The sequence below is a fragment of the Beta vulgaris genome, chromosome 3 (genome assembly GCF_026745355.1).
Source record: "Beta vulgaris subsp. vulgaris cultivar EL10 chromosome 3, EL10.2, whole genome shotgun sequence".
Taxonomy (NCBI): Eukaryota; Viridiplantae; Streptophyta; class Magnoliopsida; order Caryophyllales; family Amaranthaceae; genus Beta; species Beta vulgaris.
The window spans coordinates 50,765,654-50,787,889 of record NC_079204.1 but is presented as its reverse complement, the minus strand read 5'-3'; the positions used below and the strand labels follow the sequence as shown (position 1 = coordinate 50,787,889).

Below are 22,236 nucleotides of genomic sequence, written 5' to 3'. Positions count from 1 at the left end.
GTCGTATAGGATAGAAAAGTCTATTTTATATTATTTATCTTTAGGATCAAATTTCTCCTTTTTACAATTCACACACTTTCTTCACATTTCCTTTATGTCCCACATATTACTTTTTTTCCCTAAAACTTTATAACTAATACTAACGTCGGTTTCCAAATAAGTGCAACAATTTGACTTTCACATTCATCAACGCACAACTTAACTATCATTATCTCTACTTATATATTTGTAAAAAATTATAAAAATATAATATTATGAAAATATTAACTTAAACAGATCCAAGGGAATCTTTATAGTAGACCTGGGTGTACCATGCTCATGGTACACCCAAGGCTATTTTCTCCAAATGAGCAAAATGAACAAATGAGCAAATGAACAGAATGAGCAAGCGTTTCTACTCATTTAAGAAAATGAGCACACTTTAACGAAATGAGCAAAGTTTGTCATTTGCTCATCATCATCTTCCTCAATTTCAGATCTGAAAATTTCTTTTTTTTCCCTGCAAATTTTAGATCTCCATTGTTGTGTTTGGAAGGAGGAGAGAGAAAAGAATTGAAAAACAACAACAACAACAACAACATAACAATTGAACAAATGAACAACATTGAGCAAAACAACAAGAATATAGCAAACGAGCAACAATGGCATCGTCGGAAAACCCTAACCCCCCAATCATCTTGAGAAATTTCAACTCCAATTCCGAAAATCGACGAATTTCAACTCGTTTCTTTTTTAGATAAATAACTCTTCTAAAATGAAAAACAAAACCAGAACCATTGAAAAATTCATCAATTTATTCAAAAAAAACATGGAATAAATGAAATTTTAGCAAGAAATAGGAAAGACTTGGGAGGAAAAAAAGCAGAAAAAAGAAGAGGATTTGTCTCTTCTTCGTCAATTTCAGGAGGATCGACATTCAAGTCTGCAAAAACGACGAGTTTCATGAGTTGTGACTGCTTCCTCGAGTTTTCTTCATGCCCAACATCTCCATTTTTATGGGTTTTGTTTTTCTTTACTTTTTCGCTGGCGGTGAGAGATAGAGGAGTAGAAATGAGCAGCGGCAGCATCGCCGGAAAAAATGGCAGTGAAAGCACGCAGAGAGGAGAACATGTCGAAGAGGAAGAGGAGAAAGAGTAGGCGAAATTACGAACGTGTCCCTGAAGTTGTAATTTATTACAAAAATACCTGGATGTACCATGCTCATGGTACACCCAGGTGTACCATGAGTGAACTCCAAATCCAACACCGTCTTATCTCATCATTTTTATTTTTATATATTAATAAAAAATACGATCAAAGCCAGGGGCGTGAATAGTGCAAACATATGAAAACGGAGGGACTATAAAATTAATTCGATTTCGATATTTCGTTATGAAGCAAACAACTTGAATCAAACTTAAGAAAAAAATGGAAGAAGCAGAACAACTCCCACTCTCACCAATACTCCCTAGCGACGGCGAAGCCCGGCGGAGAATATGCACAGCAGGCTGCGATCGTCCTGTGAAAGTATGCTTGTGTGATAAACTCCCTCACCAACCACTTTCAACCGCCACACAAATAGTAATCTTACAACATCCTCATGAACAACGCCAAAAACTGGCAACAGTTCCAGTTCTTAGAAAATGCCTCAAAAATTGCCAAATCATAATTGGTAGGAAACTTCGCAAAGGCTCCTCACCTCTTCTCGATAATCTCTACCATTCTGGAGCTGATTCTACACCGCTTCGTCGCGCTGTCTATCTTTTTCCTGGTATATTTCATTTGTTTTCTCTTCATTAAATTTGCATTTGCCGTAGATTTTATTATGTATTAGACATTAGTATTACTGGTGAATGATTTTGGTGAAGAAAGTAATGTTACAGAATTTGGAAATGTGTTGCAGTTCAGATTTGTGATGTGACCCATATTTTCAATTTTCATTTTTTTTTGTTGGGGGGAGTTATCTTTGAATCTTTGATTTGTTAGATTAAATTGATGATAGTGCTTAAATTGCATTTGAGTGCTAGATAATCTTTGCATTGTGTTTAGATAGCAATTATGGAGGGAAAGTTAAGGGAGTGGAATAATCTCACTTGAGGGATTTAAGTGGGTTAATGCCGGAAATTAGTGGGTTAATGTCAGAAAACAGGATAAGGTTGTATCTCGCAAAGAACTTTAATCTAAGGTCTTAAGTTGTCAGAAAAATTATAAAAGGTATATTCTCGTAAAAAGTGGTATATAAAATGTTCTTTCTGACAAATTTTGCAAAAAAACTATTACACTTTGTTTAGATAGCAAGTAGCAACTTAGAAAAAGGGAAAGAAAGGGGAGGGAGAGAGGATGAAGAGGATGGGAAAGAAAGGAGGTGAAAGGTGGAGCTTTATTTTTTGTCCAAATCTCTCCAAAGTGGGAGGGAAATGGATCCGTCTCTCCCTTTCCTTCCCCTGACCTCTTATCCGAACAAGGGAACTAGTTCGTCTCCCTTCCCTTCACTTCCTTTCTCTCCTGCTCCTCTTATCCAAACAAAGTGTTAATGTTCATCTGACTTGAATTTGTCTTGTAGGATATGGATAATTAAGCCGTTTTAGGATATTTTTTCAGCATATTTTGCAAAAATGGCTATATCTAGTTGAAATTGCATTGTTTTAATTTGTTATCTAAAATAGTTTTGGTTAAATCTATTTGTATTGATAAAATGGCCTATGTTGTATAATATATAAACTAAAGTGACATCTAATGTTGCATTGGTGTTGTAGTTTGAAAACAGAAGGAAATAGCTAAAACAACTTATATTTAGGATTGACGGAAGATTCTTGTTTGAGAAACTATCTAAAACTGAGGACTGCATTGGATTTACATACACTCGGCCATTGTTCCTTTCACTGCAGGCACAGAATTGATGCCTTCGGTAGATATTGGTGAGTGGAGATCATCATCAAACAGTGAGTGCATAGATGGATTTGTTCTAATTGTATTTGACGGTACTTGGAAACACGCTAAGGAGATGATGTATGCAAGTCTTCCATTTTTATCTAAATTTGCAACTTGCATATGTTTTGGTTGTGATTACGATGTTGGTGGTGGGAGCATATACAATTCAGATCTAATTTTAAAGAAGGAACCATATAAAGGGTGCATGAGTACCATGGAGGCTGTTGCTCGCGTTTTGAGATTTCTTGAGCCAGCTGGGTTAGAAGTTGAAGCAAAGCTGGTTGAGGTTTTGAAGTCAATGGTTCGTCTACAGGCATGCTATTTAAAGCCTACAAAACCACGGCCAAAGTTGTTAAAGAAGGGTATGGAGCCGGAAGATTAATATTGAAGCAGCATGTGAGTGAATAGTGATTACTGAATTCTTATCTTTGATCAGCCACTTTGGATCAAAAGTAAGTAGAAATGTAGATAGTAGTTATTGCTTTTTTGGCTTTTTGCTCCCCCAGAAGAACAAGGCTATAAGAATAGAATTCAGGGGAATTTCTCTCGAGGGATCTTTAAACTCTATCATCATGCAGAATATAGCTAAGATCCATCAAATTTAAGAGATACAGAATTCCTAAATGATTTTGTTGGAGGAAGCATGGTATGCTATTATATTATGACAACTCAAAGAATAAAAGTTGCAGTAGGTTTGGATCATCATGATCTTGTTAGATTCCATCACAGGCACCTCCTGGCTCCTCTCCTCTTGAGGTTATATTGAACCTACCTGAGCTCGGCTGAGTCAAAGCCTGATTCGAGTGAGCTTGATTTTAGTTTGAGCACGTGTTGAGACTTAAATAAGTGGAAATGAGCACTTTTCAGCAGGCTTGAATCTATAAATAAAAGAAAATGAACGAGTTATGATTTATGAGTAGTGCTATACTATAAATGAATAAAACTTCTTAGGATCTCAAAATATCAGCAAAATTAGAAATATGAATATCATAACTTGAAAGAATATTTTCGTAAATGGAGCTTGTGAGTCATACTCAGGTTCGAGCTTGTGTTAAGTTATGAACACAGCTGAGCCTGAAATGTCAGAGCTCGACCTGCCAAGCTACCCCAAGCTTGAGCTTGGCTCGGCTCACATCACACCTAGAGGCACATCCTACACCACAATTACTTTTGAAATCCTATATTTGATGGACACTAACTTGTCAGCTCACCTTACTGATGACTGATATGTAGTTCATCTGTGGATGCCATTTGAGGCTCCTGGTCTATCCTTGTTTGCTTTGTTTTACACTTTTGCCTGTCTGCTGCCGCTGAACTCTGGTTGTGTGAATAAGAATCTAGAAGAGCTGGTCTAACGAAGCAACTTTCTTCTTTTTCCTCCTTTTCACTTCAAGTAATTGAGAGTAATTTCAAATTTATGTTTACAGATCGATGACAAGAGGTTACACAACAAAGAGGTTCTTTAACGCAAGCAGCAAAACCTTGTAATCCTGTCATTACAAGAAATGTGGTGCACTTGGCCTGGAAGAGATCATTGGTGCAATTTTTCATGTGGAATACAAATTGCAGAATGTATTCTGTAGATACATGATAAAAAGACGGAACTTGCTTGATACAACTACTGGAGCACTTTTTTTTTAGCATGCTAAATCATGTAAATGAACTTTTTGTTAGCTGATTTTATGGGGTATTGAGTGAAGGCACTACTTGTTACTTTCATCAACATCTGTAATACACCCTTGGTTTACTGAAGTGAATGAGGGTGAAAGGCATCGGAAGTAGCTACTCTTTTTAGAGATTGGAACGGAAGCTAATATAGGCATGTTTGGCAAATAGAGTCTAGAGTTTAACTGTTAAGAGTTTAAAGTTTGTTGTTAGAGTTTTAACTTTTTGTTCAGCAAATTTGACGGTTGATTTGACAACTTTTTTCTATAGATGTGTTGGTAACAATTAACTGATTGATAAAAGCTTATTGTCATTTGTTTGAGTAAAATGACACTAGTAGTATTATTAGAGGTAAAAAAAGTCATTGAACATATTTGTACCTTAATCTTCTAAAGGAAAAACTTATTATGAACTTTTCATTTTAAGAGTTTTTATTCCAAAACTCTCTCTAAAACTCTTTTTTACTAAAGATCCCTTTTAGAGTTTTTGACTAATCAAAACTCTAAAAATGGTACATAGCTCTCTTTTTGCTCCAAAACTCTAATTGACAAACATCCCCATAAAATTTGTTTGCCTTGTAGTAATTGAGTTGCTGTATAAGAACTAATCTGATACTTCTTGAACATACTTGAAATTTGGGGATTGAAGTGGTTAATCAAGATTTATTAATTATTAAGTAAACAAATGTGCAACATCTTCCAGATGAATCGACTCAATGCGCAAAATTTCATATAATAGTGATTATCTCCAGCTTTAGAGAGAGCATAAATTAATGTTCAAAATTGATGAATGATAGTATTACTCTCTAACCAAAAGAGTGCAAAGGTCCCTTTTTTCACTCTCTCCAACTCCCCTGTGTTACCTCAGGGGAATTACAAGAAATATCATTGAAATTTGGCCACTATTTTTACAAACTTCGAGATTAACAATATATTCAAAATTGAGCAACAATCTAGCAGACTTCCAATTCCTGCAAAACCACAATTTAAGAGAACAAAAATACATCACAGGAAAGCCGTGAACATAAAAATACATATGCAGCAGCTACGCTCCAATTCTGAATAATTCAATGCCACTTCTGCTGCGAAACTGACACACTCAACCTTGAAAGATTCTCCTTCGCTCAGTACTAGAGATCAATCAACTCCATAACAATTCAACAGACACCTATCATGTTTAGAACATCTGACAAGCCGAGCAACTTAATGAGCTTGTCATCACTCATCATTACCTGATTAGCCCTAGGATGACCTCCAGTTAACTAAGCACCAAGCCATCAGAGCACTTCAAATCAAAAAATTGCATTACCAAAGGCTTCCAATATCAGGGTAGGTGCAAGTCATTCATTTGAATCGTTGAGCTCAGCTTCCATCTTCACTGTCTGAAAGTAGGAACTCCTGGATTTTCTCTCTGCATTCAAGTGATCAAGGACTTAGCATCTACTATCCACAGGGTCTAAGCAAGATAAGTTAAGCACACCTCTCCCCTGAGAAACCATATTCAATAAAAAGGTACTTTTAAATTGTTTCTCTCCTCCCTCCCGCTCCTCTGCCTGTGGTGGGGAGGGCTAAGAAAACAAGACCACAGACATCTGTCGCAGTCAATAAGATGGAGAAAATCTACAAGCAGAATTTTCCGCATCATGTATCAATTGCCATATTATTCTTCATTTTGAAATCTTTTGTATGTGGGTCCCTCAGATTAATTTCAATTTGATGAGGGGTAAGGGTACACAATAACACAAGCCTGGATCATCTAAGACCAATGAATAAAATCCTCTAATGGGAAGTTACTGACATACTAGATCATCAAGAAGTATGCTTTAAGACTCATTTAAAAGGTCACTTGCTTTCATCAAAGCAAAATAGTGTTACATTATATTCAACCAAAATAAATCCACTGGCCTGTCGTCCATTAACCACTTGATCACTCAGGCAGAAACATCCAGACCATGCCTATTGAAAAGAGTCCCACTTCCTGAACCAAAAGACTTTCAAGAAGATATATTCCTTAAAAAGAAGCCAAACAACAAAGCTAATCAATCCAAATAGACCAGTGACTCACACTTCCAACCCCAATAAAGCCCAAATTAGCTCCATTCTTACCAACTAGTTCTGAAGACTGCAAAATTAATGAGCAAATTGCAATTAGATGATACTTGCCTTAGCAATCTATGATTACTTGAGCTGTTGCTGATTGTTGCTCGGGACATTATTGGCTGAGGCAATAATGCATAAAACTGGTCCATAGACACCGTATCATAAGGAAGTATTTGAAATCTACAACTTGAGCAGCAAGTAGCCCCGAAGGACTCAGCACTCTGCTGCTCACCAGAAAAACTTCCTAAACTTGAGTCAGAAACATGGAGTGGACTATTGCAAAGAGAACAGAATGATTCTGGAGGAGTAGACTCGTCTGACTTGATGTTGAACTTCTTTTGACGCCTTTGGGATGCTAGAAGTGCCTTAGGGTCATCATCAACCTCTGGTAGTCTATTAAAACTAAATGGTGTAAGCTTCCCAGCAGTCCTCACAATCGTGCATTCTCGAGAAGGATTTTCTTCCTAAATGGACAAAACATCTGTAAAGATACTGATAGGATTCATATGGGTCGCATTAGGAAAAAGAGGTACCTGCAAAAGCGAGACAAATGATGAAACCAACGCATTGATCCCAGACTGAGGACCATCAACCATCACTAATGTCTTCAATCTGCCCTGTCAAAAATGGGTAAAAGAGAGTCATGAGTGTGATAACTTTAAATTTCCAAAAGTGATTCTTACATGTACTACCTCTGATTTCTTTTTAAAAAAATCTATTTACTGTAGCAACAGAAACCAACACAACGAGGGGGAGTGTAAAGTGTGAAAATGGGTCTTTTTTCTTTATTTAAATAGGACAGAGAAAGTGGTTCTGTGAGATTCTAAAATTTTGTGGGGCTAACAGGTGGTGTAAGGTAGTTGAAAAGGAATATAGTAGACAAACCCATCACGCTGACAAAGCAGGTTGAGCTCTTGTGCAAGACAATCACGAAGTGGAAGCAACACGGGAACCTGCCATCTCGCATCAACATACTGTATATCTGCCGGTAAGGAGAAGCCCTGACCCTGCAAAACGAAACAAATATACAAAAAGATACAAAATTTTCATCAAATTAAGCTAAATTTTATAGAGAATTCAGGCATCTAATCAAATTAACAAGGACCAACCTTTACAGTTGCTGAAAGTACATGACGAGCTATAGTGGAAGTGCACGACCCAAGTACCAACTGAGTGTACCCATTTTCCACAGCGACCTGCACGGTGCATTACATAAATTAAGGAAATCACTTTCTTCATGGTGAAACTTTCCACAAATGAAATGCCTACAGTGTCTAACCTTTTGCAAACATAGCATACGGAGATACGTCAAAGCGTCTTCTTTACCAGTATTATCACTAATAGCACCTAGCAGCCTTCTCAACCTCTCTCTACCATCAGCAGGATTTGAGGCGTAGATGCTTTCAAGAGGAGCAATATGTAACAATTTCTCTGGCGCGGCAAGATCACTGGCAACAGTCTTAATGTGTTGAATTACTTCATCAGCTTCAGCAGTTGGAACACAGCGAGCTGAACTTTCGTCAACAAAAACAATTCCCACCCCAAAGACGGGAAGAGATTTATCCCTACTTGCGTCAAAGTTCTTTTGAGCTTTTTCTTGCATCTCATGGACGAATTGCAAAGCCACCCTGGTACATACAAAATTCTTCTTTAAAACAGGAAATGATACTTCTTGCAATAAACTACTCCCTCGGGCATAAAGTAATTGCAACACTTTAGTTTTGCATTCGTCAAGAGATAATTGCAACACTTACTTAAATAAACAGGACCCACTGTAATTTTAATTCTCTCCCCATTGGTTGGTCTCCACTATCTTCTATCTCGTCCACTTTTCAGTAATATGCAATTTAAATGCCCCACCTGGCCACATCCCCTTCAATAAAGTTAAACCCCATTTTCTCTTGTTACATCTACTTTTACAATGAAAGAGCACGACTATATGGCTTACAATTAACTCCTAAATCTATGTACAAACACAAGCGTTGAAATTATTCATCATTCTGAGATGGATGGAATATTTAGAAAAGTTATGGGTGGTTAATTCTTGCGTTTAGACCATCAAAGATCATCATGTGTCAAACAGATTTAAATCCTTATGATATTTATTACCACCACCGAGTCAGAGCATACTAATGAAAATTACCGCCTACCTCGGGTCCACTATAATGTACAGTTGTATACCAGAAACCATTATTGAAGCAAAGTTGGAGTCTCTAAAAATCACTTTTTTAAGCGAGCCATCAACTTCATCCAGGAGGCAATGCTGCTTAGTCTTTAAGAGTTTGACTCGTCTCTAAGGATATGTGATGAAATCAAGAGGTGAAAATCACTAAAAGAAGTAGGCATTTAGCTCTAAGTAATTCAAAGAATGCCTCTATAGCATCAAACAAGCAACATTTTTGAAGTTGAGGCATATGATATATGGGAACGAGTACGAGTAGATGTAGCAGCAAGCAGTCAGGCTTCGCCATTTCCCAAAAGAAAATTGAAAGTTCTCTCTCTTTTACGTTAAAAGGTTCAACAACTGACATCCCAAGTCAGTGTCCAAGTTTCTACTTGGAGCCAGAATACTTAATTCCTATCACATACATGTAACACTAAACAGATAGAATATATTTGTTGTCCCCCGAGAAAAACAAAAGCATGATCTCAATCATTTTTGCAGTGCACACGATACACTTTTTGAAGGTTGCAAATCAATATGGTCCAGCAGTAAACACATGAGGTGGTTCAAAATTCACTTAAAAGAAATCTTTATTTTAACTACAGAGGTATGGGTAACATGACAATATCAACTAAACATATCAAAGAGCAAGGAAGTCGGATCGTGGTTTACAAGAAATTACCTACACGCTAAAATATTGAGCATCTTACTTAGGACTCCCTTTATCCCATAAAAGGCCATCGCGAAACCAAGTCCAATTTGTGGTCGCAGCCTAGAAAACAAAGTACCTCTCTAGAGCGGGTAGATTATGCCTGATTTCCTCTACGCTTGCCACAATCCCAGCATATTACATGCAAGCTACATTCTTCCCTGTGGCGACCTTCCAAGACTTAGATAGAGTGTGCAATAAATTTTTTTTTTTTGGGGGGGGGGATCAGGATAAAGAGAACAAAATTCACCTAGTAGGTAAAAAGAAAACTTTCACACCAAAAGCTTATGGAGGCCTAGGTATTTGCAATCAAACTCTAATGAACAAAGCATACATGGCTAAATTAGGATGGAAGTTGTCCCAAGGTTCTGAAAATCTAGCACAAAAGTGTATCACCTTGTAACAAACTACTCTCCTCACTGTTACTAGCAGCACAATATAGAAACAGTAATCAAAATAAAATGAAGCTCAGAATGTTAATGGTGGTTGATTGATTAAGAAGAACACTATTACAAGGTAAGTCAAGGCTTTCGAGAGGCCAAGATCTCTCCCAATTACACAATGCAATTACTCAATTTCTGGATATCTTAACCCTTTCCCACCCTTCTTATTTATAGCCACTAGGTTCTTCTCCTCCTACCCTCTGGTGCCACCTCACCATACAGCTCATTTAATTCAGAATATTCTCTGCCATTTTCTGATTATCCTCTGTCCTGGCAGTCTGATTATCCCCTGCTCCTCCAGGTGACCGTTGCCTCTCTTGTCCTTCCTTACCCCTCTTGCCACGTCTCTGATACGTGACTAATATTGGTGGACGTGCTGGGTTTGTTACATTACCCCGGTCCCAAACACTCACCTTGTCCTCAAGGTGGAAGTGAGGAAAGCGATGTTGGATTGAATGGAACTCTTCCCATGTTGCCTCGAAGTTGGAAGATTGCTGCCACTTAATGAGTACTTCAAGGAGTGGGGTTGAGGGTGAACCCACTGTGCGTACGTCCAGAACTGCCTCAGGCTCAGCTAGCCACTCTAGGTCAGGTGAAATGTTACTTGGGATCACTGCCACAGCCTGAGTCTCCCCTATTGCTTTTTTCAACTGAGATATATGGAAAATTGGGTGGATTTTACTGTGTGTTGGAAGCTCCAGCTTGTAAGCCACTTCCCCAATGCGTTGGATGATGGTAAAGGGTCCATAAAATCTCGGGGATAATTTCTCAAAGGGACGACGTGCCAAGGATTGTTGCCGGTAAGGCTGCAATTTGAGATACACCCTATCCCCAACCTCATACGATTCTTGCCTTCTTTTTTGGTTTGCATACTTGGACATCCTCTGTTGAGCCTTGACCAGGTTAAGTCTGAGGTCATCCAGTATGGCTTCTCGCTCTAGCAACAATGTCTCCAAGCTATCAACAGCGGTATGTCCTCTGCCCAGGCGAATTAATTGGGGTGGGTCTCTCCCATACAGGGCCTTGAACGGAGTGATCTTTGTGGAAAGATGGGGAGATGAATTATACCAAAACTCAGCCCAGTGGAGCCATGTAGCCCATTGCCTTGGCTGACCCGAAGTGAAACAACGCAAATAAGCCTCCAAACATTTGTTTACTATTTCCGTTTGTCCATCCGTATGCGGATGGTAGGCGGTGCTCCTCTTCAGTGTTGTGCCATGAAGACGGAAAAGCTCCTTCCAAAACAAGCTCATAAATATTCGATCCCTATCGGACACAATGGATGAAGGGAATCCGTGTAACTTGACGATTTCTTTGATGAACACTCCTGCTACTGTATACGCTGTGAATGTATGCTTGAGAGTTAAGAAATGTGCATACTTCGTGAGCCGGTCTACCACCACAAACACGGTGTCACAGCCCTTAGAACGAGGAAGACCTTCGATGAAGTCCATCGTTATTTCTTCCCACACCAACCTAGGCACGGGTAAGGGTTGCAACAGCCGTGCTGGGCTCAGATTAGTAGCTTTGAACTGTTGACACACCCCGCATCTCCTCACATAATTCGTCACATCACCCCTCATGCCCACCCAATACCAATTCGTAGCCAATCAGAGATAAGTTTTTAGATCTCCCGAGTGTCCACCAGTGGGAGAATCGTGATTTTCCTCCAATAATCTCCGCACAAAAACTGAGGTTTGTGGAATGACGACCCATCCCTTGTACAACAACCTGCCTTCCACCAACGAAAAATATGGGTGAGCTTTCTGGATCAACTTGCAATTCTGTTATCATTTTCTGCATAGTCTGATCTTGCTCGATTTCTCGATGTAACTCCGCCCAGTTAACTTCTTGCCTACACTCCGTAGCCCCCAATTCAACTTCCCCAGATTGCTTTCGGGATAGCGCATCAGCTACCCGATTAGATGGCCCCGGTTTATATTGTATTTCGAAGTCCAGACCCATTAACTTGCTCACCCAACGCTGATATTGAGACCCCACCTCTCGTTGCTGCATAATGAACTTAAGGCTTTGCTGATCCGTTCGCACAATAAAATGTCGCCCCAGAAGGTAATGGCGCCATTTTTGAATGGCTAAACAGATTGCCATTAATTCTTTTTCATAAACCGATCTGGCTTGAGAGCGTGGCCCTAACAATTTGCTGTAGAAGGCTATGGGGTGATGGTTCTGCATCAGAACCGCTCCTACTCCGTATCCGGATGCGTCTGTCTCCAGTATGAAGGGTATTTTAAAATTAGGGAGGGCCAGGACTGGAGTATTTGTCATGGCTGTCTTCAAGGCCTGAAATGCTTGGTCTGCTTCTTCAGTCCACCCGAAGGCCTCTTTCTTGAGCTGGGCGGTAAGAGGTTGCGCGATTTGTGCGTAACGGGCCACGAACTTTCTGTAGTACCCTGTGAGCCCAAGGAACCCCCTCAGCTCCCTCAAATTTTTGGGAGGTTCCCATTCTACCATGGCGCGGATTTTATCATAATCTGCCGCCACACCATCTCCACTCACCTTGTGACCCAAGTATGCTACTTCCGGAAGGCCTATCTCACACTTTTTAAGATTTACAAACAATTGATTTGCTTCCAGTGTTTGTAAAACCATTGCCAAGTGATACTCATGCTCTTTTTCATTAGCACTATACACAAGTATATCATCAAAGAAAACAAGCACAAATTTACGAAGGAAGGGCCGGAATACCTCATTCATGAGTGATTGAAATGTGGCCGGGGCATTGGTTAGCCCGAAGGGCATCACTAGGAACTCATAGTGTCCTTCATGTGTGCGAAATGCCGTCTTGTGAGTGTCTTCCGGTTTGAACAATATTTGATGGTACCCCGACTTGAGATCCAATTTGGTGAACACCTTGGAACCATGGAGCTCATCAAGAAGCTCATCAATCACCGGAATTGGGTATTTATCCGGTATGGTCTCCTTATTGAGAGCCCGGTAATCCACACAAAAGCGCCAAGAACCGTCCTTCTTGCGCACCAGTAACACGGGGCTTGAGAAAGGGCTTGTTGAGGGTCTAATGATACCGGCTTCTAGCATCTCGGTGATCAACCGCTCAATCTCATCTTTTTGATATTGCGGATACCGGTAGGGCCTCACCCCAACTAGATTGCTACCTTGCCTCAAAGTGATCTGGTGCTCATGTCCCCTTGGTGGAGGTAGCCCAGCAGGTTCTCGGAATACCCCTCGGTATTGCTCCATCACGTGTCTCAAAAAGGCAGGTGCCTTCCTTGTTGTGTCTTCCCCTTGTGCCTTGTTATCTGAGCTTTGGTCCATCTGCCCCATCTCAATCAAGAAGCCCCCCTTTTCCTTGCGGATGGTCCGAATCATAGCCTTTAACGAAATGCACGACCGGTTTAATGCTGGATCACCCTTTAAGGTGACTATTTTGCCCCTGAACCTCATAGTCTGCTCCTTCCAATTCGTCACCACCGTACCTAGCTTCTCTAACCATTGTATTCCTAAGATCAGGTCACGATTACCTAATTTAATTGGCAAGAAATCCTCATCAAGCTCCAGCTCCCCTATCCTTACTCTTACTCCGGTGCATTCACCCATTCCGAGGATTGAATCCCCGTTACCCAATGATACTTCGAACCGTTTAGAATCTCTCACCGGTAAGCCCAATTTTTCCACCACTGCCATAGATACGAAGTTGTGGGTTGCCTCGGGATCAACCATAATGACAACCTGATTCCCGTCGATTTCTCCTACCACCTTCATCGTTTTCGGATTGGTGATTCCCACCACCGAGTTGAGAGATACCTCCGCCGTAGGTGGCTCCTCTGTCTCCCCTTCTCCTACCTCCTTTTCCCCCAGCTCTGCTTCGTCCCCCTCTTCTTCGTAGGTGAGTAAGACACTTAATTCTTTCCTCCGGCAACGATGACCAATGGTCCATTTGTCGTCACACCTAAAACACAGACCTTTCTCTTTTTTCTCCTGTAATTCTCGCTCAGTCAACCTCCTGATTTCTCCTGGTGGTTTAGGCAGTGGATTTGTACTCCCGAGGAGTTCTGATGTCCCCAGTTTTTAAGAGGGTAAGATTGACCCATATTGGGCTGATTATTACTAAGGGAAGAATTGTTACCTCTGTTTTGGGCCCCCCACGTGTTGACTCCCTTAATTCCTCCTGATCCATAGGATTTGGGCCCCCTTGCTACCCTTAGTTTTTCTTCGGCCCGTGCTGCTTGGTCCATAGCTTGGTCCAAGGTCAATGGCCCCATTTGCCTGACTTCAGCCTTCACATCTTCCTTCAAGCCATGCAAAAATTGTCCCATAAGGATCCTTTCAGGTATCTGGTCCAGTGGTGCCGCTAACTTAATGAACTGCCGGCGATAGTTAACGACGGTGTCCGTTTGACGGACGGCGAGCCATTGTTCATAACGGGATCCAGAATTTGCCGGTCGAAACTGCTGTAGAACTAACTTTCGTAGCTCCGACCACCTATTTATGGGCCGCCGTCGGTGTTCCCAATTATACCATGAGAGAGCGTCACCCTCCAGCCCAACCACCGCCGCCTCCATCTTCTCTGCCTCTGTGAGATAATAGAAGTTGAAGTAACGCTCCGCCTTGACAACCCAGTCATCCGGGTCTTTTCCGTCGAATAGAGGCATATCCAGTTTTCGATATCGGCGATTTCCACTCCCTGGGCCTCCACCGCCGGAACCGCCTCCATTATCCCAGTTTCCCCCATACCCGGATTCTCCTCTGTCACCGTTTCTCCCTTCAAAATGTCCGTTGCCACTGCCACTTCCGCCTGGGCCTCCGGTTTCCCATCCGTTCCACCCAAATCCGCCACGAGCCCCTCCCGTAAATCCTGCTGCACCTCTTCTCCACCCCTGTCCGTCTTCATATCCGCCGGGTCCGCCTCCGGACCCCCCACCACCGGGGTTCACCACAAAGGCTCCTCCTCCCCCCGGATTCTCGGCGAAGGTGAAGTCATTTCCTTCTCTCCTTTCCTCCGTGTGTGGGGTTCTGTCCTCTCCGGGCCCAAACTCCCCCCAACGGAGGTTCTCCTCCTCACCCCCATCTTGAAAAGAGGGGGCCCTCCTTTGATTCAATGAGTTCCTGATTTCCTCTTGAAATCTGTTTTGCCCTGCTCGGATTACTTCAATCATCCCTTCATGGTTCTCCCTCGTTCTTTCAATGCGTCCCTCTAACCTCTGAATCGAGAGATCCATGCTTGAAATGATTTGTTGGGTGATCGAAGTTTGCATTTCCGCCGCGGCTTTCGCCACTGCCGTTGCTACTTCCTCCGCCACGGTATTCTTGAGGGTGGTTATCTCCTCTTCTATTTTGTCCATTCGTTGAGCATTTTGGACGGCTGTGGGTGGTGCCATGGACCTTGTGCTCTGATACCAAGTTGTAACAAACTACTCTCCTCACTGTTACTAGCAGCACAATATAGAAACAGTAATCAAAATAAATGAAGCTCAGAATGTTAATGGTGGTTGATTGATTAAGAAGAACACTATTACAAGGTAAGTCAAGGCTTTCGAGAGGCCAAGATCTCTCCCAATTACACAATGCAATTACTCAATTTCTGGATACCTTAACCCTTTCCCACCCTTGTTATTTATAGCCACTAGGTTCTTCTCCTCCTACCCTCTGGTGCCACCTCACCATACAGCTCATTTAATTCAGAATATTCTCTGCCATTTTCTGATTATCCTCTGTCCTGGCAGTCTGATTATCCCCTGCTCCTCCAGGTGACCGTTGCCTCTCTTGTCCTTCCTTACCCCTCTTGCCACGTCTCTGATACGTGACTAATATTGGTGGACGTGCTGGGTTTGTTACACACCTCTAAGTATGTTCATAAACATTATGTCACTTCCTTCCGGAAAAGGTCGCTAGTATGGCAGAATGTAGGGAAAGGATGGTCGTTGTTAGCTGAAAATAGTCAATGGATCCTAGGGAACGAAGAAAACAATAACTTTTGGCATGATGATTGGCTCGGAATAGGACCCATCAGAACATTTTGTGAGGGACCCCTAACAATCATGAAAGTGAGTTTAAAAGTGAAAGATGTAAGTATGGATGGTGAATGGAATTTACAAATGTTATCCATAAGCCTCCCTGACACTACCATCAGTAGGATCTACGATTTAGATGTCCCAAAGGAGGAGGCACAACCAGATTCCCTTGTCCCCCTCTTTCTATCACAACAAGGGTTTTCTTTATCCTCTGCCTATAAAACCCAACTTTCCTCCCTGCCATTCCGACCCTGCCATTCCGGCTATTGACTGGGTTTGGAAAATCCAAACAACCCCAAAAATTCAATTCTTCTTCTGGTTGGTATGCCAAGACCGGCTACCCCATGGCAAACTCCTTAGCGATCGTCACATCACCATCTCAGCCCAATGCACTAGGTGCAATTAAGGTGTTGAAAACTCCCACCATATTCTTTGATCATGGCCACGCTCTCTTGAGATTTGGAATCTCATTGCTTCCTGTGACCCTCATAGGAACACTGATGTATCTCATTGGATAAAATCCAATCGGAATTAAAACTTGGAAATTCGCCATGCCCATCATGTTTCCTTTCCTGTGTTTTGAAATTTGGAAGAGCCGAAACCATAGTGTTTTTAATCCCTCTAAGAACCCTTTGACAGCTGAGGCTGTGGTTGCACAGGGAGAAATGCTAAGGAATTTTTACAAGCAAATCTTCACAGCCATATCCACGAAAACGCAAACCAAGTCCCAAACCTAATGGACCAGACTCCACTTTCTTGACGCTGCTTTCCAAAGTCATCTACAAACTTCTGGGGTGGGGGGAGTTATTCGCGACAATGAAGGGAGATGGATTTTGGGCTTCACAAAAACTACCTTTGCAGGAGACACGCTCTTAGCGTAACTAAAGGGCATCCGTGAAGGCTTATCAATAGCCCTAGACCATGGCTTAAAGAAATTGATGCTGTTTTCCGGTTGTAAAATGGCCACTCAACTTCTTGACCAAGAAGTAACCCATACTAACATATATGCTAATGTTCTTTGTAAATGCATGGAGTTAGGCAAGAAGTTTGAAAGTCTCGAGATTCTTCACTGCGGTAGGGAGTACAACAAGATAGCGGATATGATGGCCAAGCAGTGTAGCAACACTAATGACTTGGCGATATGTAATAGGATAGCTAAGATTTTTCCCCTCTCCCCCTAGCGGAATGTATTAGGGATCCTAGTATGGATAGCACTTAGGAGATGTATGACTCTATTACTTAATTTTTAATGTTTTATCCTTTTTCACCAAAAAAAAAAAAAAACAAGGGCCATAACCACTATGAATTCAGCTTATGACACAAGAGTTTAAAGCACTACTTCTAGCATCCACATTCATGATTTACAGCTATAGGATTCTAAAATATGTTTTTGCCATCAACCAAAACTAAGTTCCAAGCTTCTAATTTGCAAGCTTCTGCAACATATACAAAAACACAAACAAAACTATCATATAATCAATATACTGTCCTTATTGTCCTCATCCTACGGACCGTGTGCACCTTCTAATTTGCGAGATACACGAAACACAATAAGTAAACGAAAAAGAAGAAGAGAGAGAATTACCGAGAGCAAGGGCCGGCGGAGAAGGCGACGAGGACCTTATCAGAGGGAGAAATCATGCCATTAGAAGTAACAGCCAATCTAAACTTTCCGAAGAGCGAAGCACGGAAACAATCCCCGCAAAATCTGCCGCCATCACCGCCGCCGCTGGAGCATCCTGCAACGGGGTCGTTGAGCTTGCACTTGACGCAGAGGTTAGGGTTTAGTGGGATTTGGCGATGGTCGCGAACAGAGTTGCCATTGATAGTGATTGGATGTTTGGTGCGAGAGAGAGGTTGTTCTTCTTCGTTGTCGTCTTTGTTGCAGCCTCCTGATTGGCAGGACTGTTTACCACAGGACATGGCGTCGCCTTCCCCCTCTCTCTACGGTGGTACGAGGAAGAGTAGAGTAGAGTAGAGTAGAGTAGAGTAGAGTAGAGTAGAGACGAAGAACACGGAGCGGTCTTAAATTGATAACCGGTCTAATAGAGGTGACAAACTGACAAACGCGTCGTTCATATTAGTTATGGCTATGGGCTTACGGCGGTCTTAAATTGATAACGGGTCTAATAGAGGTGACAAACGCGTCGTTCATATTAGTTATGGCTATGGGCTTACGGCGGTCTTAAATTGATAACGGGTCTAATAGAGGTGACAAATACGTCGTTCAGATTAGTTATGGCTATGGGCTTATGGCGTTTCAATCTAGTTGTTTTTGGATCGGATACAGTCATACATGTCTTTGGATCTGCTTGTTTTTGGATCAGTTTAGGTTGGGTTATTTTCTCGTTTCTATATAGTTATGTCGGGTCAATGATTGGGATTATTTTGTGTTAAATCTAATAAATTATATATATAATTTTTTTGAAAGAATGTTTAAATAAATCAATAATTATTTCTCATATCTTGATGGGTCCATCATGACGAAATTTGCGATGCTGCTATCTATAAACAATGCATTTGTAGCTTAAACAAAAAAAAAGTTTGTGTTGCTTATTTGCTTATAAAATACTAGTGGGCAAATTTGAAACAAATAAATCACTCTTCTACCATAATAGATATAGAACTAGAAACGGTTATCCCATTTTCCCGTATGGTTTACCATGATACTTGATTAGACGAATAAAGGAAATATAATCTTCAAGCAAGTGTCATTATTATTTGAGTCATCTTCGAGTTAGGTCAACTTGATATTCAATTATTTTCAAATAGGGTTAATTTTGAGTTTAGTTGATTTAGAGCCAATTCTGGTCATATAGATATATTAGTGGGTCATAGTATTAAAAAGGAATGTAGTTCGCATATCCTAATGTAGTTCGCATATCCTAATGTAGTTCGCATATCCTAATTATACGTGATGAAATTTGGGAAGATGAGTTAATACACTCTATGTCTCTATTAGAGCAACTCCAATGGTTAAGCAAAATGGAAATTTAGCTAAGTTGCCACCTAGATTTCTCTAGCTAACTTCACTTAAAATCAAAACCCCAACAATGGTTAAGCCAAATTCATTGAGTTGCTTGAAATATAACCATTGGTGGAAAAATCAAAGATGTAGCATGTGGGTCCAACCACACTTTTATGTTTCCTTTCAATAGCTTGATCGTGAAACCCATTTGCTACAACAATTGACAGTGAAGGCCACGCACTATATCTTTCTTCATCCTCCAACAACATTGGGCCCACATAATTGGCTTGGCAAATTTGGCTTTCTAGAGCAAAGTTCATTAGCTAAATTGTTTCCAGCAACTTACTCCAACGGTTGGGCAAGTGGCTTAATATTTCTGAAATTTGCTAGCAAGTCCCTCTTCAAGCACCATTGGAGTTGCTCTAAACTCTGAGTTCCCATATTCTCATCACATAAGTATTCACCTTTTTTTACACCAACTTTAATAAGGAAGCAAATTATATTACTTTTTTAAATAGGTAAGTTCTTGCAAGTATGGGGATGAAAGTTACTTGGATAAAATCCAAAATCCGATCCAATCCGAATTAGATTCGGATCGGATTCAAGCTATGTTCGGATTGAGATTTTTTTAAACATTAGATCTTCGGATCGGATTGGATTGAGGGTAATTGGATCCAAAAATCTAATACAATTGAATAGTAATATGTCTTATATTATGTATCTGGATTAGGCTTAAGTGATTTGCTGATTTTTTTTTTTAAAAAAAATACTCCATAGCCCAATACACATAGCACTTCAACCCTTCCCCTAAAACACTAACTGCACTTAATTCCTCATTTTCTAAATCTACTAGGTTGCTGATGTGTTCAATTTATTTATTATTTCATCGAAAAACTAGAGTCCTAAAAAAACAAATTTTCGAATCGAACCCAATCTAGAATATGAAGATTCAGATTGGATTGGATCGAATTAAAACCCTAACTGGTTTGGATTCGTATTGAAAAATTGAAAATCAAATTTTGTTCGGATCGGATTGGATTAGGCCCTAATCCAAACCGCACAACGAACTTTCACCCCTAGTTGCAAGGAAGCTAAGGGCGGGGGGAAATTGGGATCTCCTCTTTTAATGGGTGAGACTCGGTTATAGGATTTCTGAAATCAGAGTTGATGTAAATATCACTAAGCTATCACTTCCTACTCGCAAATTATACTTCTTCCGTTTCTTAATACATGCAGCATTGGCAAAAGACACATAAACCAAGGAGGAGGACGGAGATTGAAACATAACACGTGTGGTTAAATAATAAAATAATGCTTTCTTTGTATATAAATTATTCAATAAGATAAAATGTTACAAGTATTATGAAACATCATAAAAATGAATATGTTGCGTGTATTAAGAACCATAAGATAATATTTACTTAACTTTGAATTTTATTACAAATTAAAGTCGTATCCTAATAGTTAGTTATTACTTTCTAAGTGATTATGACTTTAAACCTTCATATGAATCGACACGCTATTTATGATTGAGAGGGAGCAAAACTTGGTGGCTTGTAAATTTTTGCCCCTGTGTTTATAATATATATTTGTGTATCCTTACTTTAGACTTTGCACCATTAGCTTGCAAAAAAATATTTTAGACTTCTAAAAACCCATGCAACTAATAATGAAAGTAAATTGGTCTTTCAATTTAGATTCTAACAAGAAACTTACGAAAACGCAAGCTATTAAAAATATCATCTTCGCCACGAAATATTAATCTTTTTTAAGATTTGTGTATCATTTGAGTTTCTAACATGTGAATAACAAAGTTAACAAGAATGTTGAAACTTTTAACAAAAGTTAGTGTTTGTTTAGTTGCATGTAGTGACTAGCATTTTTTTTAGGAAGTTTTGAATTAGTATTTCTCTAGAAGTTTAATTTTCTTGAAAGCGGTAAAGAAGTTATTTGGTAGATTATGTGAAGAAAAACTTCCCAAGAGAAATATTACTTATATGGACCTCCATCCTTAATAATTACTCCATCCATATTTTTTTTATCTTTCTTACTTTGACTTTGCACGTTTGCCAATGCACTTATTCTACATTAAATATTATTCATTACATATTAGTAAAAATTATAATAATTGAATATTGATAATGTGACGAATCAAACAAGACCCCCACATGACTATAGTTTTTCTTATATATTGAGAAGAATCTAAAAGATTATCTGTAATTGTGAATAGTGTCAAGATTCTAAGTGAAAAAGATAAAAAATACAGAAGGAGTATTTTATGAATATTATTGTCTCACTTTAAAAATGGACTCAAGTTTAATTTAGTTTAGTTTCTTGTAGTCCCGTTCAGACACTCTCATTTTTAGCTTTCTTCTAGTTCATTTCACTTCAATTTAGAACCGTTGACACTCTCATTTTTAGCTTTTTTCTAGTTCATTTCACTTCAATCTCTATTACATAAGGGAAGGGGGACCTATGCTGTCCTCTTTTGAACTGACTATTTTACCCCCCTTTTCCTTACTAAATTACAAAAATAATATCAATACCAAAATGGGGATTCAAACAAAGCTTCCGGATATTAAATTTCAACATCACTCCCAAATCACTTATGTTAGGAAACTTTACAAATCCGTTTCTAAATCACGTTCAAGAAATCCCGCAAATCACTAAACTTTACAAAAAACTAAAAATTAACTTACAAACCAAAACTAATATAGTAAGGCGTAAATACATAAAAAAAACATTCACAAAATTCACTTACAAATCATTGTTCTCAAGAACTCACAAATTCACTTACAAATTATTCTTTACCTATACACGCTGTGCATAAAAATCTGTAAAAAACATAAAATTTCGACGGGGATATCACACATTTGTCCATCGACGATTTGCAAACTTCCAAAAAGGTACATAATTCTTTTAATCTTCCAAGTTATTTCAAATTAGTTGAAAAAACAATAGCAATTGTTATGTAGCGACTAACAGAAAATAAGGGAGATGATAGCAATTAGTTAAAAAGACTTAAATTTAACCCTTTATTTACACATGAAATGAGAGGACAAGATGAAAGTAACAAATCTAGTTTTTTTTTTTTTTAAATTCCAATATTAAAAATTCTGCTCATAACTTTTGCAAAAAATCATTTTCACAAATAAATTTTGAAAAAAAAAACCAAAATAAAAGTTTTCGCGAACGGTTTTTGCAAAAATCAATTTTCAGAAAAAAATAAATTAATTTGCTAAAACCATTTTCAAGAAAAAATTACATTATTTTGCGAAAAAAAATAGT

The 22,236-nt window shown here is 39.6% G+C and overlaps 2 protein-coding genes across 3 annotated transcripts; one reads left to right on the top strand and one right to left on the bottom strand.

Annotated features, from left to right (window-relative positions):
* The first annotated feature begins 1,395 nt into the window (after positions 1 to 1,395).
* LOC104889356 (tRNA-uridine aminocarboxypropyltransferase A) lies at positions 1,396 to 4,844 on the top strand. 2 transcript variants are annotated; one of them, XR_789554.4, is made up of 3 exons: positions 1,396 to 1,750; positions 2,868 to 3,362; positions 4,338 to 4,844. XR_789554.4 is itself a non-coding variant. In XM_010674550.4 (3 exons), exons 1-2 carry the CDS (start codon positions 1,408 to 1,410, stop codon positions 3,290 to 3,292), a joined length of 768 nt encoding a protein of 255 aa, XP_010672852.1. In that variant the 5' UTR covers positions 1,396 to 1,407; the 3' UTR covers positions 3,293 to 3,306; positions 4,338 to 4,844. The 2 variants fall into 2 exon arrangements, 1 of the variants encoding a protein (XP_010672852.1); XM_010674550.4 differs by having other exon boundaries at positions 2,868 to 3,306.
* Positions 4,845 to 5,555: 711 nt separating this feature from the next.
* LOC104889355 (cytoplasmic tRNA 2-thiolation protein 2) lies at positions 5,556 to 17,974 on the bottom strand. The gene is made up of 6 exons (XM_057393153.1): positions 17,566 to 17,974; positions 7,954 to 8,302; positions 7,784 to 7,870; positions 7,560 to 7,681; positions 7,208 to 7,286; positions 5,556 to 7,138 (listed from the first exon to the last, which is right to left on the bottom strand). Exons 1-6 carry the CDS (start codon positions 17,901 to 17,903, stop codon positions 6,677 to 6,679), a joined length of 1,437 nt encoding a protein of 478 aa, XP_057249136.1. The 5' UTR covers positions 17,904 to 17,974; the 3' UTR covers positions 5,556 to 6,676.
* Positions 17,975 to 22,236: the final 4,262 nt, after the last annotated feature.

Coding starts and splice junctions, on each gene's coding strand:
- LOC104889356 (XM_010674550.4), top strand. CDS start 1,408: ATGGAAGAAGCAGAACAACTCCCACTCTCACCAATACTCCCTAGCGAC. Junction 1,751..2,867: donor CGCTGTCTATCTTTTTCCTG/GTATATTTCATT, acceptor CTTTCACTGCAG/GCACAGAATTGATGCCTTCG.
- LOC104889355 (XM_057393153.1), bottom strand. CDS start 17,903: ATGTCCTGTGGTAAACAGTCCTGCCAATCAGGAGGCTGCAACAAAGAC. Junction 7,682..7,783: donor TACTTTCAGCAACTGTAAAG/GTTGGTCCTTGT, acceptor TTCGTTTTGCAG/GGTCAGGGCTTCTCCTTACC. Junction 7,287..7,559: donor CTGCTTTGTCAGCGTGATGG/GTTTGTCTACTA, acceptor TTGACAGGGCAG/ATTGAAGACATTAGTGATGG.